The 17,719-nt window shown below is 41.4% G+C and overlaps 1 protein-coding gene across 1 annotated transcript in view; it reads left to right on the forward strand.

Annotated features, from left to right (window-relative positions):
• Positions 1-17,719, forward strand: part of ATP13A5 (ATPase type 13A5) — a 115,311-nt gene that overhangs the window by 37,570 nt on the left and 60,022 nt on the right. Inside the window, exons 8-12 of the mRNA XM_011981337.1 lie at positions 2,848-2,920; positions 3,864-3,992; positions 9,607-9,777; positions 10,788-10,945; positions 13,468-13,656. Of these exons, the coding sequence (XP_011836727.1) occupies positions 2,848-2,920; positions 3,864-3,992; positions 9,607-9,777; positions 10,788-10,945; positions 13,468-13,656 (720 nt within the window). The remainder of the gene's footprint in view (positions 1-2,847; positions 2,921-3,863; positions 3,993-9,606; positions 9,778-10,787; positions 10,946-13,467; positions 13,657-17,719) is intronic.

Genomic DNA, 17,719 nt, shown 5'->3' on the forward strand with positions numbered 1-17,719 from the left:
CTTCCAAATATGTTGATCATCATCCTCTCATACTGAGCTGAATTTATCATGGCATTATCTAAATGAGTTTGCAAAGCAAAAAAAAATTAAAGAAATCTAGAAGAAGGATTTTCATCTTGTTAAAGGAAAAAATGCTGTTTTTAAGCACTAGAAGAACATATTCATCAACAGAAAAGGCTTTAGAGTCAGATGAACCTAGGTTTGATTTACTTAGTAAGTAAATGATGGTGAGAAAATTAATATTTTCTACCTTTTTTTGGTTTTTACATGTATGTTGGAGATAACATTTTCATCACAGAATTATTTTGAGAATTAAAAAAATACTGTTGTTCAAGTGCCTACAACAATGCCTGGCACATAATAACTGCTTAATGTTTTTTATTTATTTATTTATTTTTTGAGACGGAGTCTCGCTGTGTCTCCCAGGCTGGAGTGCAGTGGCGTGATCTCGGCTCACTGCAAGCTCCACCTCCCGAGTTCACGCCATTCTCCCGCCTCAGCTTCCCAAGTAGCTGGGACCACAGGCGCCTGCCACCACGCTCGGCTAGTTTTTTGTATTTTTAGTAGAGACGGGGTTTCACCATGTTAGCCAGGATAGTCTCGATCTCCTGACCTTGTGATCCACCCGCCTCAGCCTCCCAAAGTGCTGGGATTACAGGCTTGAGCCACCGCGCCCGGCCGAATGTTTTAAACTATTTAAAAATAATAAAGATTTGAGCCATTTTATATACCATGTATATTTCTTCTATGTTGCCTTGCAGGTTTTAAATAAATCTCTGACATGCAAAATAAATCAGTGTCATATCATTTTAGAGCTTGAAGGTATAACTTGAAAGTGATCCAATTCAATGTTGTCTGCTTACAGAGAAAAAGACTACATTCTAAGGCACAATTTCTTATATACGCACGTTACCTGACTGGTTAGGGGGTATGTCTGACTTACAACTCAGAAATCCTAACTGACCCCAGTGTTCTTTGCCCACAGAACCACAACTGACTTCCCCACTATTACGCATCATTAAAATGCATGCCCCAACCGTTAAGCCTCAGGAAGTCACCTTAGAGCAATGAATGTGCACCAAACAGTACTATCGCTTCTTCCACTCAATCGGTCCAGATTACCAAAGTTTAACTTTTCATGCAAAACTGAAGTATATCATAAATTTTTCCATATAAATATTAACACTGGGTTCATTATGTTTTCTCAAGGGGAAAGTTGTATAATTACGTGTAATGCTTGTCTTAGCCTAGTGACATTTATAACAGTAAATATCACCAACAGAACAGATCAAAACAATGTAACAGCTAAAAGAAAAAAAGTTTTATATGTGAATTAGGCTAAAGTGAATTAAGAATTGCTGACAGTATTCAAACTCGCGTCTAGTTCGAGGCATCCAAGCCACCAACATCCAAACAGGAAGAGGCAGTACCTTCCAGGGCTGGCCCAGCATGGAACTTTCTCTCTCTGATGTTGCCCCAGCAGTCAGTCTGGGGAACTGTATGGATGAAATCATCTCTCACCTCTGCCTTTCTGTCCCCTGTGTTATTCTATAAGATGCTTTCTCCACTTCTCCAGGCTCCTTCCATTTTCTCCACTTTTCACAGAGTCCTAACTCAATAAACTATCTCAAGCAAGTCTTTCCAGTTAACGTGCTCTCTCAACTGTTTTTCCAACAAGTTTCTTATGAATCACTAACATTCATGAGCTCTTAGCATAGTATTGAGTACTACACAGAGGGCTCTATAAGAGTAAAATCACTTCAAACTTAACCCTGTTATAGTCTGTTATAATCTCCCCTTTCTGATGAGCAAAAAGGAGTTAAACAGGCTAAATAACTCATAAGCAATAGCACAAGATTCACAACTGAACAGCATAACTGCCATCTGCTGACTTAACCAATATGAAAATCCACAGTTCATAAAGGAGAGGGTGGCTGTCCCACATGCAATCAAAACACAACCTACACATTCACAGACACTTTCAAGCAGAAAGCCACTTACAGAGAACATTTAGCTCTGTTGTTTTACAGACAGGGAGACAGAGGCATAGAGAGGGAAGTAACCTGCTCACAGTCTCATTCTTCATCATTCTGATTGTGCATCTTCAAGAAATATAGATTTGGTTTGTTAAAGCGAACTAAATATGGCCTGAGAAGGACTCCGTACTTCTATATTTGACTCCTTGTGGGCCAACCTTAACCTAACTTAATAGTTAGACAAGATTGAAAACTTGACTTAGGAGTATGCGTCTTTAACAATACCTGAGTCTTGGCCAATCTTCAGCAACTCCTACAGCAGCCATACTTCCACCACTCATACACTGCTGAGGGCTCAAACTGTTCAAATGAGGCAAACGCCAACCTGTAACCAGTCCAGTTGTTTCTGTACCTCACTTCTGATTTCTGTAGTCATTTCCCTCCTTTGTTCTACAAATTTATTCTGACCATCAGGCATCCCTGGAGTCTCTCTGAATCTGCTGTGGTTCTGGCGGCTGCCTGATTTATGAATTACCTTTTTTTTTCTTCCTCAATTAAACTCCTGTTAAATTTAATTTGCGTAAAGTTTCTTTTAACAGGTTCCTTGGCTTAGGTCCTTGAGGCAGTGGCTGTGTATTATTTTTTTGGGGGAGTGAGATAGCATTAAACTAATGAGCATATTTGCTGCTGCACGTAGCAGGTCAGATGAGGTAGGGGTTGGAGCAGGGAAGCTGAAGCATCAAAAGAAGTTGAGTCCTTTGCCCAGAGTCACTTTAGCTGTGACAGCTGGCCTGCTATTTACTGTGTTGAGAACATGTGGTTTTCAGAATATGAACTATCTAATATTTAAATGTTAACTTTTACTTGGTAGCAATCAGTTAAGCTGCATAACCTCGTGGAGGACCACAACAAAGTCCAGGTTACAATCATTGTAAAAGACAAAGGTAAGTGACGCGTTGGGCCATCTTCAGCATCTTAATATTTCACGGGGGAATTGGTCTCATTTGTCCTCAATTATTAGCCAAGGAGAAAAAGTCTTTTCTGACTGAACCCAGAACTGGGATGAGGGTAAGGCAAAGAAGGCCTCTAAGATAGAAAATTTAACGAGGCAAGATCATGCCAGTGCTGACCCCACAGCTGCAGGGCCCTGAGAACAAGTGCCTCATTAAATTTTGTACACTAGACATCTTGCTTGCCTTATCCTCACCCCAGTCTTTATTCAGTCATTTTTACCCAATGTCTGGGTTCCTTCAATTTCCCTCTCCCCTTCCTATGTCACTCATTTGAATAACACTGGGTAAACCTTCTTAAGGTTCCTTTATTTCCCAATCTAACTATCCCAAACAGACCCTGCATCACACAATTTGAACTGCCATCTGGAACCTAGGCCTGAATGGGGCTTTTAGATAGCTGTCTGGGCACTTGGCATCTGCTGTGAGCTAGCCAGAGGTGGCGTGGCTGTGGCTTTTTGTAAGGAGCGAGGAGCTGCACCCTGGGACAGCAGAAGTTATTTGGGCAATTTACGTAAGGCCTCAATCCAAGAAGACCAAGTGTACCGCAGGAATCAGAAACCCAGATGAGAGCAAACCGCAGGAAGTGGCACTTCTGCTTTGCCCAGTGTCCTTGTGTATCTGCTGTGGGCAAAGCACACCAGGTACTAGGATCAAGATGGGATCTTGTTGCTTAGCTAATCCTTTTCTGAGTCCCAGGAACCAATTTCCTAATCCTGATTCTTTTGGAATTTTCAATTGACTAAAAAGAGGCTTCAACAGTTGAACAGGTAGGGTTGCTCTTGGCCAACAGGTCGATAAGGATTCTTAGTTGCCTTCATTCTTAAGTAAAAACAGGAAAAGGTCAGCTATTCATGGAGACTTTGCTTTGGTGTAGGTTTGGAGGAGCTGGAATCCCGTCTCTTGGTTCCCGGAGACATTCTTATTCTTCCAGGAAAATTTTCATTGCCATGTGATGCTGTTTTGATTGATGGAAGCTGCGTGGTGAATGAAGGCATGCTTACAGGTAGGCAGTTGTCATGGAGCTTCCTCTTCTCTGTCTGATATCGAATCAGATCAACATATCCTTACCTACCTTATACCAGACCCTTGCTAAGATATTCAGAGATAGATGAGGGAGACACAGCCAGCTTTTGCATTTATATGGGGACACACACACGCGATATACACAAACAGGAAATGTTTAACAATATAAGAATTAAGTCACAGTAAATGTGAAACGAAAACAAATGTTTACCATGCCATGTGATTAATTGACCAATGAGTGGGGTGAATAGGGTGCTTTGGGTTCAGAAGAGGATGAGAGCACTACACAGTTTGAAACACAATCTCTTCATAAATGTGAGAATGGTTTATACACATGTACAAAAGAGACACAACCTTGAAAACCATGACTCCCACAGTTGAAAGGGCATAGAGGTTTTATCCAGCCCTGCCCTCTGTAGATAGAAAACTGCTGAGGCCAAGGTTTCACTGGAAAGGAGTCTGAGTCGAACCTTCAGGCAAAGACAATCTCACGTTTCTGTTCTTTCGATTTACATTCCTGTTGATCTCACTGAGCAGACACTGATCTTCTAGTTATACTCAGGCAGCCCTAGTTCTCAGCTGTACTTAGTTACGTCTACTTGAATTTGTGTAATTAGTAAGACACTACTTATAAAATATTCTTTAGGCAAAAAATTAAAATACACAGCACATTGTAATGAGAGAAGAGACTATACAGCAACACAAAAACACAAACTATTTGTCTTTCACGCCTACAGACTGTTCAGTTTTTCCGTTTCCAAATGGTATAAAGATAGGGAAAATGTTTTAACATGACTTAAATGTAGTAAGAGTTCATTATCTATCCCGAAATTGTTCAACACAAGCAGCTTTTACATTAAAATTGGTCTGCTTAACTCAAAATTGAGATAAGAAAATGTAGTAAACATCAATATGTTCAGAATAATTACAAAATACTCCTTTAATGTGTTGAAATGTGTCCTATAATGATAGTGATGAGGATTTGCATACTGATCATATCTTTTACCCAGAATGTTGCCATAGTATCCAACCTATAAACCTCAAGCCCAAGGAAAACTGTCCTTCTCACGCAAACACAGCAGCTGCCTCACACCTCCCAGCAGCCTGACAATGAAGAATGGCTTCTCTCATTGGTAACAGAGAGTGTGGCAGTGAGCAAACATGGGGAGGAAACACAGAAAGTCTCATTGCCCTTGGGCTGCCCTCTCTGCTTTCACTGTCAGGGGTGCACAGAACTTGCCTTGATTCCCAGGAAAGCTCAGAGAGTTCCAGAGAAATAGAAATGACAAACAACGCTGCCTTTCAACAAATGTGCAAAATGGACCCAAAATGGCCTTAAATGACAAGTGGCTTCTTCTAGTTTCCCTTTTTGGAAAAATGAAGCCATCAGCACTACTATCTGTGTAACTTAAGTACTGATAGAGGCCAGTTGCAGAGACAGACACATGAAGCAAAAATACATTATTTCTTTTTTGTTAACTTATTCAGAAAGATCTAAATCCCAGTATGGTCTAAATACTTTACTGCACAGCCTACATAGATCCTCCCACTCATGTACATATTTGTGGAAAGGATCTTGATTAAACAATCAGAGGATTAAGGTAAGATTCCTGAAACTGAAAATGTATTCCTAGGGAATTTGTCCACAAATATGACTCAGGTATTTCTTCCCTATGTACGAAATGGTCCTTTGCATAGATAGAAGTCTTTATTTATGTAAGAATAAAAATATCATTCCTAGCATCTCTATAGCAACTTACATTTTATAAATAACTTTTATATCTCACTTCATCATGACATAAAACAAATTAGACTAGGAGCTGTTAGGATACCACAAATGAGGAGAGGGAGGTAAAAAGACCAGAGATATGCAGCTAGCAAATGGAAGGATCAGAACTGGAGGTGCTATTTGCTCCCAAATGTAAAGGACCGTAGGCGTGAGAAAGATAATTCTAAGCTGGATGAAGCTGCTTCACCTTCCTGCCTCATCACCTTTTCCTGTCTACTTGGTATTCCCATCAATAGTACTCCCTTTTTGGTAAGATCTTCTCCTCCTGGTCTCCTTAGCCTTATGCTATTGTCATAAATTCAGCTGTGCAAGAAGTTTACCTTTATTTTATAACTACACTTAATTTTTATGTTGGCTCCAAATTTTGCCATCCTTAAAAGTGTCCAGTGTGAATATCTAATATGAGTCAGACAGTTGTCCCCACCAGTTAGGTGGTCTTCCTCACCCTTGTCTGACTGTCCTAAGATGTGCAAGACATCAGGGAGAGGAGTCCGATTGAGGGCAGCTCTTCTTCCTGCTGCTCCCACTCCACTCTGAGCTGTCTGAGGCCTATTTACCTGGACAGGGAGGCAGATCCTGGTGCCATTTACGCTGTTTCCATAACCTTATCGCATGTTCCCATATTCTACTGTGGTGCACGCCTCTTCTCTCAGGGACACACAACGTCTGAGTCCCTTTGGATTCTCTTCCAACTCCCAGTACGAGGACTTTGGTTTAGCTAGAAATGCAGTAGAGGAAAGGTGTGGTGAGCAGAAAAACTTTGTTCTTAATCTCAGGTAGTCTCTATAATCCATGATCAAACTCATGAAGGACTTAAAACACTCAAAAGCCAGTGATCAACTTCCCCGTCCTTTTCTTCTGCCATCTTTCCTGAAACAATGATCACCTTCAAAATCTAGCTCCTCTCAAATGGGAAGAGTCTGGAGACAACAGGGAATCTCATTGGGAGGGGTGTTTATTAATATTTAGAAATTATCTCTTAGCACTATAGCTTTTTTTCTTAGCTCTCATGTGTATTAGGCATTGTGCTAACATTTTACATATACGATTTCATTCAATCGGCAACTCTATTAGAGTGGGCAAATCTGAGGCCCAGAAAGGGTAAGTAATTTACCTAAGGTCACACAGCTTAAAAGTGGCACAGCTAAGATTTGGATTTGTTTGTGAATTCGCTCATTCTACAGATATTTATTAGCCCCTACTATGGAGCAGGAACTCTACAGGTGACATAGAGGTGAACAAGGCAGATAAGATTTCTGCCCTCATGGAGCTGATATTCTAGTGACGGAGACAGAAAACATGAAAGTATACAAATGACACGGAATTTTCAACAGTTATAAGTTATATGAAGAAAATAGAAGATATCTATTGTCTTAATAAATAAATTTAATGCCTTAAATACAGGCGTTTTGTCCCCAGAACCTATGCTTGTAATCAGTGTTTCCTCATTCTCTTAAGGATAATTATGGTGAAGAGGGGTGGCATGCACTCTGACACAATCCCCTTCCCTCTTCTTCTCTTCATTAAGTTGCTGATTGATTTGAGATGTATGTAGGGGAAGCGTGCAGTGACCTGAGTTGGACATGCAGGGATTTCCCTATGTGATGATCTCACGTTGATATTCTGTCAGACAAGCTGATCATCAGTTAAGGTCCAATCTTTTTCTCTCTTCCTTTGATCCTTTCTTCTTCTCTTTTTATCATCCTCCTCCTCCTTTTTCTTTTACTTATTTGTTCATCCATTTATTCAATAAAAGCTCAGAAATGCCTACTATGGTAAGCACCGTGTTGCGTATTGGTGTCACTAAGTTAAATGAGAAATGGTCTCTGGTCTCAAAACATTTACAGTCTAATGGTTCTAGAGCTATAAATTAAAAGGACTTGGAATTTCAAACACTGTCACCATGAGGAGGCATCTTGATCCTTGTGGACAAGGGAGAGAACCTCCACTTGACAGACCAGGGAGCCAACTGTACAGTTGATGATGAGCGATGATAGTTCTTCCCTCTAAAACTCTCTTCGGCTGCCTTGCACCCCACATCTTTTGCAGATGAATCATCCTTTCTTGGGCTCCCCAGAAAGGCCAAAACATGAGACTTCTTATTAACATGCAAATAGCATAAAAGAGACTTGAAAACCATCTCTCTATAAAATCATCTGACTGTTATCTCTGGAGCAAATTATCTGCAAATGACTTCCATTTCTGATTGATCAATACGTGACTGCCTCCAGTTTCACTGGTTTTGTGTGCAGAAAACGGTTTACTGATGTTAGCCTAAGTATATATTGTGAATTAATATTCTGTGATTCAAAAGCCAAAAAAAGGAAATGATCTGTAAGTATTTGCCTATTACAAAGGCTGCTTTCAAAATAATATAATACCATAATTTGGAGATTTGTCAAAACATTCTAACCCTTCTATGAAGCCATTTAGAATACAATCGATAAATCTACACAATGGATGAATATCATAATTGTTTTAAAGAAAATGGTATAGGGAACAACACTTGGCTAAAATAATTTTTTGAAAAATATTCAAGATTGCTAGTAACAATTTTATAGCTTCTTGCACCTTAGCGTGTAAAAAATACATCATGGCAGAAAACGAATTTTGAAAAACCAATCATAGACAAACTTGGGTGTTTTTATTTAATTAATCTGTGCATTTGAAAAAACTATGTATTTTGAACCTATTACATATCACTAGGAAAATGAAGAGTATACCAATTTATATCTGTCAAAGTTCTTGTTCCCAGTTATTACCTAGAAAGAGAGACAAGACCTAAATTTGTGTAACTATGATTGATATAATACTATTTCCAAATTAGAAATATGACAAGTTATCTTGCTAATTGAACATTTAGTAAAAGACTGATGGAATTTTAAATTCATTCTAATATTAAATCTGGGAGCCAAAAAGTATTATGAACATCTTTATTTTGTCTCTGAAATGTATCCTTTTTGAACTCTGAGCTCATTTCTTTGTACCTTAAATATTCTGTCTTACAGCCACCAGGGAAAGGAAAAAAAAAAAATTGCTACCTGCCAAGAATGGGGGTCAATGAAAGGAAATGCAAGTGGCCTAGTTGAGCTGGAGTTTGTGCCGGGGAATGACAGGCAATGATGTTTGAATCGTGGTAGGCTTTGACAATTTAGCAGGACAGTTTGGGCTTTCTTCAGTAATGGCAATGGAAAAGCCTAAGGATTTTGGGCAAAAGAATGGGATAATAAAAGTGGGGCTTGGATGGGCTCCATCTGAAAATGATGTGGGATAACTACTATTTTCTCACCTTGCTCCATGAGCTTATGAGGGCAAGATTTCTGTCTCTCTTGTTGTTCTTCATTATTCCTAGCACCTAGCACAGTTTCTGAAATGGAATAAGCACCTAAAAATAGTTGAATGAATGACTGAACAAATGAAGAAATGAGTGAATGGAAAGCAAACAGTAATTACTGTTCGTGTGCTGGAAAGCTCCTTCATTGCCTAAAGTAGCGCTGGGCTGAATGAATTCTTGGGAGAATGGTTAAGTATTAATTCAGCTAAAATAAGCTGCCTTTAAAATTGTGACAACAAACCATGCAGGCCAGGTAGAGGATAGTAGGCAGATCTAATCTAAATATTTGCAATAGAATCAAGTCTACCATTGCTTGTACCACCAGCATCTCTGTGAACAGTCATCTGACTCATGGGATGGGCATTAAGACCGGATTAGTTGTAGTTTGTATCATTTCTTGAAACCGGCATGCACCAGTTCTAACTAACTACCCGAGCTTTCATAGATTCAACAAAATACAATCCTCTGTAGGAGAAAGTATACCTGTTACAAAGACACCGTTGCCCCAGATGGAGAACACCATGCCTTGGAAATGTCACAGTTTGGAGGATTATCGGAAACACGTCCTCTTCTGTGGAACAGAAGTTATCCAGGTCAAGCCCTCTGGGCAGGGGCCTGTAAGAGCAGTCGTTTTGCAAACAGGTTAGTGGATTTCACTTTCGTACGCTTAATTCATGCTTGAATATGGGGAGAGTTGGATTAGGGAAATTTAGTTTAGGATTATGGAGTTTGCCACATTCTGGTAGGTAACAACATGCTTTTTTCTAAACTGATCCTTATTATTGTAAAGTGTCACTATTTTTAATTAAATAGTTTATTGTTAAAATCCTTCTATGTAATGAAGGGTATGTGTAGGTGAAGTAAAATTTGTCAAAGGTAAAACTATGCTCTTCTTTTTGCTTGCGACCACATGCTGCTTCTGTCTCCCTTGACACCTCCTCTGAGTGATTACCAAAAAACAATTTCAGCCACTATGACTGAGGAATTTTTCCTTTCACAGAGTTGCTTGCTAGGCCATAGGTCAAACTCACTAGTAAAGAACTCCACCTGGGTGCCCTATAGACCAATTAAATGAATCTGAAAGTATTCATCCTCCTGTATTGACTTTCTCTGTTAATATCATCACCATCGTGCTGGTCTCTTAATAGCATCTCTAACTCCTCTCGTTTCCCGTACCAATTGTGGCACCAAATCTGGATGATTCTGCAAACGCTTCCTGAGTCCCAGTCTTGTACATGACACGGCACAATGAAGGCCTCCTATGACCGGGTCCCAGCTCTCTGTTCTAACCTCTGACCTGTGTTTCTGCCACCTGACTTATTCACAGACGCAAAATACACTTTACACTGCGATACCTGTATGCTTTAGTTTAGTTTATGAGTAGTTGTCCTAGCTGATTTTTAAAAATTAAAAATATCAAGTTTTTTAAAATGTTCAAACTAGTTAGCAGGCACTAGATACTAGGGCATCGCTCAGCCTGTGGCCTACATGGAAGCTCATGGTTACAAACCATGAAAACCACCTGAATACTTATAAAATGATTAGGTAACAGGTTAGAGGAAACTACTCTTCCTCAAAGACAGTAAAGCCATTTTTAGGAGACCAAGTGTCCATCAAGCAGCCTTACTTGATCTATGACTATCTTTACATAGGTTACAATACAGCCAAAGGGGACTTAGTGAGATCCATCCTGTACCCCCGGCCTCTGAACTTCAAACTATACAGCGATGCCTTCAAGTTCATGGTGTTCCTGGCCTGCCTTGGTGTCATGGGTTTTTTCTATGCCCTAGGGGTATATACGTACCATGGAGTAAGTACTGGGGGTGAGGCTTTTCAATAGTATAGCTTCTGCAAAGAGCTTGACCTAACTCAGAGGGCTGGATTAGGTTACATCTTGATCCTATCATTCTATGAATCATTACTGTCCCAAAGAGCTTCTTAGACAGCAGATTTTGCCTAGTTTGGCCCCAGTGTTTAGGTAATACCTAAAACACTACGCAATCAGTGGGTTTCTCATGTGTTCTGGTTAGGGTCTGAAATGAAATGAAATTTCCACTTTTACGGAGCTGGTACCGCATGAGATACCGACCTCCCTTTAAGCTACAGGGTGTCAGGTTTCATTTGGCTGTCCCTCATCATAGCTTGGTGGCTAGGGAGGGAACGGTTGTCACTAAAGATCTCTGAGGTCCTTTCTGGTCCTGAGAGTCTGATGTTGCTGTGAACCACGCAGTCTCTATGTAAGAAAGTCTGGGATCATAATAGTGTGAGCTGGTGGGGAGGAAGAGAACATTGTGAATAAAACATCCAAACAGGTGAAAAACTGTGTGAGTGGCTTAATTACAATGTCCAAATTGGTGGCATCAATGCGTGCGTGTGTGTGTGTGTGTGTGTGTGTGTGTGCGCGCGTGTGTGTGTGAGAGAGAGAGAGAGAGGTGGGAAGTGAATATTGGTGGGCAAAGACATAGTTACAAGAATTTCAGGGCAATGTTCATGCCAAAACTTAACTGCTGAGTAGTTATTTCAATCTGAAATCGCTCCCAGGGAGCATTTCTGGGTCAAGAGAGGCCCACAATGGGGCCTATGAAGAGCTAGGCAGAATGTGAAGGTCACTGGGGCTGGAATTTGAGGGAGTATGCCAATTTAATCTGGGGAGCTGGAGCACTGGGCAGAAAAGCAGGAAAAAACCTCATGGAAGCCCTGGCAGTAAGAACGAGGTTTCCTGGGAAGAGCTTAACATCCAATACACACTGAGGCAACAAGACTAAAAATCCCAGACCCCACCTTCTTATGGGTCAGAGCCTGTGGCTCTGTTGGCTGCCTCTATCTGCACTGGTTCAGGGTTAGACAAGGCTGAGTCCTTGGGTCAAAACTCTTCTGTGTCTGTGGTTGGGAAAAGGAGGGAGTAATGAATGTTGTGATAAATTGATATTGGGCAAAAGATGTCCCCAGCAGACATTGCTACTGAACTTGAATCCCATGTTTCCAATAATTAAAAAAGTATTTATGGCTAAAATGATGGTTAATTGAACAAAAACATAGGTAAGGTTCTAGAGGGTAGAATCATTAATATCTAGAGCATGTGAGGAAAACGAAACAGTCAATCAACCCTGTGATTTGACCTTATCCCCGACCTTAACTGTGTGAGCCTCCTCTGCAGACTGGCTGTATTAGTCTATTTTCACGCTGCTAATAAAGCCACACCTGAGACTGGGTAATTTATAAAGAGGTTTAATGGACTCAGAGTTCCACATGGCTGGGGAGACCTCACAGTCATGGTTGGAAGGCAAAGGAGAAGCAGAACATGTCGTCCATGGTGGCAGGCAAGAGAGCTTGTGCAGGGGAACTCCCATTTATAAACTGTCAGATTTCATGAGACTTATTCAGAATCACAAGCTCATTACGGGGGAAACCACCCCCATGATTCAGTTACCTCCCACTGGGTCCCTCTCACGACAGGTGGGAATGAAGGGAGCTACAATTCAAGATGAGGTTTGGGTCAGGACACAGGCAAACCATATCACCAGCCAGGGATCCTGAGTTCACAAAATTGACTTGATAATAAAACACGCTGGTCATGGGTTTGTACCCTGGAGTCGGACAGAATAGGATTCAGATTTTTGTCATTTACCTAGTATGTGGCCTTAGGAAAATTATTTAATTGTTAAAACCTCAGTCTCCTTACCTGACAGATGGAGAAAATAATAGCATTTACGTCATAAGGTTGTTATAGAGAGCAACTAAATAATATATGTAGCCTAATACAGTTCCTGCTCCAGAATTAGTATCCAGTAAGAGCAAGCTAATTTTATATTGGCTTCTCTGTAGTTAATAGTATATGCTGAGATCTTGGCAGGATCTTGGTCCTAGTTTTTAATTATACTGCCATCCATTCAATCTATGTACTGAGCACCTCCTCTGTGCTAAATCTCGCGCTAGGCTCTGTATCTAGAGATCAATAAGGTAGATTCAAAGATGAATAAGCCATAGCTGCTCCACCCAAGGAGTTTGCAGGCTAGTGGGGCAGAGAGATTCATAAGCCAACAGTCAGGCTTGGGCAGAGGGAATGCTAAGTAGAGGGAAACAGAGCCAGGACAGGGGATGGTGGACTGGGAGTAGGGATCAAAGGTCTCCTTTGCTCTGCAGTAGGAGACAATGTGCTCGTCCCTTTGGCACAGCCAAGAGAATACTCAGCCTCACCAAGAGAGCCCACTCACTGTTAATACTCAGAGCATGTCTCTAGAGCTCCCACGGTGTTGTAGGACCAAGGTGCTAGGAAGGGTGCCAGTCTCCTGTGCTGTGTCATCCTGTATGAAAATGTCTCTCCTCTCCCAGGTCCCTCCAAAAGATACTGCGACCATGGCCCTGATCCTCCTCACCACGACTGTCCCTCCAGTGCTGCCGGCTGCCCTGACCATAGGCAACGTGTATGCTCAGAAGAGACTGAAGACAAAGAAAATCTTCTGTATCTCCCCACAGAGAATCAACATGTGTGGGCAAATAAACCTCGTGTGCTTTGACAAAGTATGATCCAGACTTCCCAGGTTTAACGTTAATGATTTCAAGGCACGGTGGAGCTGTGAAGAACCTCAGAAAATGTCTAGTCCAGTGTTCCCATTTTACAGATGGGAATGTTGAGGCCAGAGAAGGTCACAGAGTGAGCTAGTGCAAGGTCTCATTCTAGGAGCCTGCTCTGCTGCCTCTTAAAGTTAGCAGCTTAGCCATCACATTATGGTTTTTTTTCTTTGTGACACCTAGTAATTTGTGTGCCTGGTTTGTGGTTTTTTAAAACCATCTCTTACTATAGTCACTTCTTAGACTGACTGACTTTTTCAGGCAAAAACATATGAGGAACGTTTCTGTTTCCTGGAATGTTTTGTCCAGAAGAGAAGTGAATGTTTCCTCTCTCCTCCTCTGCTGCTTTTAAGGAAAAGAAGGAAGGAAACAAGGACCCTGTCTTGCCCCATTGCTCCTCCAGGGCTTGTGACTCCAGGCGAGGTTGTCTCTGTGCTTAGGGACCTGGAAAGGTGGCAGAGGAGGAGCATGTGCCACATGGGGAAGACTGCGGCTGCCACGCAGGTCCCGATCCCCCCATGACGTGAGTCTCCTATGGGAACCTGGAGAACTTCAGCATTAGCTGCCTGCTGTTTGGACCCTGCCCTCAGCTTGGACAGGCCAGTTTCACTGCTGTAAAGCGGTGGGCCTGGCTGGGTCCCTCTTGTCTTCAGTTCATGTGCATTTGAATAATTGATTAGGGTTTTTGCCATTTTTTGGCAGAGAGCCACTGCTGTGTACAGTGCTGGTAGAAAGTCTCATAATGAGTCATTCCTAGCCCTTGAGAAGCTTCTAGTCTAGCTGAGAAAGCAGGAAAATGGGAGTGTAGATGGCGATCATGCTGTGAGATGTGTGTTTAACAGAGGTCTGAGGAAAGCATGGGGCATAGTTACCTGCCACAGTTGGAGGCCACCTTTGAGCTGCAGCCTCGGTTGTTAGACAGAATAATCCCCAGGCTCAGAGCTGAGCAGCTGAGCAGCACAGGGGTACAAGGGGCCCACCGCATGTGGGGAGCCGAGGACTGTGGGGTGTGGCTAGAATATGGGCTGGTAGGTAGAAAATGAAGCTGGACTGAGGGCAATTGTTAAGGGTCTCATACGCCACGCTAAGGAGTAGGTCCTTGTCTTGAAGTAGAATAGGAGCTTTTGTTTTTTAAGAAGACTGGTGACATTTCTATAGGTGTTTTCTATCCCACCAGGGGCAACTGGTGAGATGGGATGGAAGGGAGATGAGAATGAAGAAAGAGGCCATCTGGGAACAACAGAAGAGATCATTGCTTGTCCCAGACAAAGAGGACAAGAATGGAGAGTAGAGGCCAATGGGAGTGACTCCAATGAGTAGACTCGACCAGGCTTGGAGGGGTATATCTCTTAGGTTATGTCAGTTCTCTTTCTGTTTGTATTTTGTTTGGCAAAGAAAGTTCTCGATCACCACCAGTCAAGAACCAACAAGGTTTACTTCATTTTAGATTCAGGGCCAAATAACACTTCCTTGGAAGTTCTCTAATAGGAATTCCTGTTACTTCCTCATGAGCCTCACTGGTGTCTAGAATACAAGAGGGAGACTTATGAAATATGTTCATTACATATTCATCTATTTCTAAAATTAATTTTTCCAGAGGCTGTTCATTTTATTTCCTGTATGAAACCTCTCCCTCCACATCCTCGTGTCCTCACCTGCCAGGCTGTCTGTGAGGCTGCTTTTAGGTGTCCTTGGTCAAACACTGCAGGGCATGATCACACGTGACAGTGCAAAAAGCTCGATTGAAATTTGGCAAAATGAGAAATCTAACCCAGAATTTGGTACTAAGTCTTCGTGTGATTTTTTTTTTTTTGTGAGAGGGAGTCTTGCTCTGTTGCCAGGCTGGAGTGCAGTGGCGCAATCTCGGCTCACTACAACCGCCACTTCCTGGGTTCAAGCAATTCTCCTGCCTCAGTCTCCCGAGTAGCTGGGACTACAGGCGCCTGCCATGATGCCCAGTTAATTTTTGTATTTTTAGTAGAGATGGGGTTTCACCATGCTGGCCAGGATGGTCTCGATCTCTTGACCTCATGATCCGCGCGCCTTGGCCTCCCAAAGTGCTGGAATTACAGGTGTGAACCACTGCATCCAGCCTGTCTCTGTGTTACTTTTTATTATTATTATTATACTTTAAGTTCTAGGGTACATGTGCACAATGTGCAGGTTTGTTACATATGTATACATGTGCCATGTTGGTGTGCTGCACCCATTAACTCATCATTTACATTAGGTATATCTCCTAATGCTATCCCTCCCCCCTTCCCCCACCCCACGACAGGCCCCAGTGTGTGATGTTCCCCTTCCTGTGTCCAAGTGATCTCACTGTTCAATTTCCACCTATGAGTGAGAACATGTGGTGTTTGGTTTTCTGTCCTTGCGATAGTTTGCTGAGAATGATGGTTTCCAGATTCATCCATGTCCTTACAAAGGACATGAACGCATCCTTTTTTATGGCTACATAGTATTCCATGGTATATATGTGCTGCATTTTCTTAATCCAGTCTATCATTGATGGACATTTGGATTGGTTCCAAGTCTTTACTATTGTGAATAGTGCCACAATAAACACACATGTGCATGTGTCTTTATAGCAGCATGATTTATATTACTTTGGGTATGTACCCAGTAATGGAATAGCTGGGTCAAATGGTATTCCTAGTTCTAGATTCTTGAGGAATCGCCACACTGCCTTCCACAATGGTTGAACTAGTTTACAGTCCCACCAATAGTGTAAAAGTGTTCCTATTTCTCCACATCCTCTCCAGCACCTGTTGTTTCCTGACTTTTTAATGATCGCCATTCTAACTGGTATGAGATGGTATCTCATTGTCGTTTTCATTTGCATTTCTCTGATAGCCAGTGATGTACATTTTTTCATGTGTCTGTTGGCTGCATAAATGTCTTCTTTTGAGAAGCGTCTGTCCATATCCTTTGCCCACTTTTTGATGGGGTTGTTTTTTTCTTGTAAGTTTGTTTGAGTTATTTGTAGATTCTGGATATTAGCTCTTTGTCAGATGAGTGGATTGCAAAAATTTTCTCCCATTCTGTAGGTTGCCTGTTCACTCTGATGGTAGTTTATTTTGCTGTGCAGAAACTCTTTAGTTTAATTAGATCCCATTTGTCAATTTTGGCTCTTGTTGCCATTGCTTTTGGTGTTTTAGACATGAAGTGCTTGCCCATGCCTATGTCCTGAATGGTATTGCCTAGGTTTTCTTATAGGGTTTTTATGGTTTTATGTCTAACATTTAAGTCTTTAATTCATTTTGAATTAATTTTTGTATAAGGTATAAGGAAGGGATCCAGTTTCAGCTTTCTACATATGGCTAGCCAGTTTTCCCAGAACTATTTATTAAATAGGAAATCCTTTCCCCATTTGTTGTTTCTGTCAGGTTTGTCAAAGATCAGATGGTTGCGGATATGTGGTATTATTTCTGAGGGCTCTGTTCTGTTCCATGGGTGTATATCTCTGTTTTGGTACCAGTACCATGCTGTTTTGGTTACTGTAGCCTTGTAGTATAGTTTGAAGTCAGGTAGCGTGATGCCTCCACCTTTGTTCTTTTGGCTTAGGATTGTCTTGGCACTGTGGGCACTTTTTTGGTTCCATATGAACTTCAAAGTAGTTTTTTTCCAATTCTGTGAAGAAAGTCATTGGTAGCTTTATGGGGATGGCATTGAATCTATAAATTACCTTCAGCAATATGGCCATTTTCATGATATTGATTCTTCCTATCCATGATAATGGAGTGTTTTTCCATTTGTTTGTGTCCTCTTTTATTTCGTTGAGTGGTGGTTTGTAGTTCTCCTTGAAGAGGTCCTTCACATCCCTTGTAAATTGGATTCCTAGATATTTTGTTCTCTTTGAAGCAATTGTGAATGGGAGTTCACTCATGATTTGGCTCTCTGTTTGTCTGTTATTGGTGTATAAGAATGCTTGTGATTTTTGCACATTGCTTTTGTATCCTGAGACTTTGCTGAAGTTGCTTATCAGCTTAAGGAGATTTTGAGCTGAGAT

The sequence above is a fragment of the Mandrillus leucophaeus genome, unplaced genomic scaffold (assembly GCF_000951045.1).
Source record: "Mandrillus leucophaeus isolate KB7577 unplaced genomic scaffold, Mleu.le_1.0 Scaffold224, whole genome shotgun sequence".
Taxonomy (NCBI): domain Eukaryota; kingdom Metazoa; phylum Chordata; class Mammalia; order Primates; family Cercopithecidae; genus Mandrillus; species Mandrillus leucophaeus.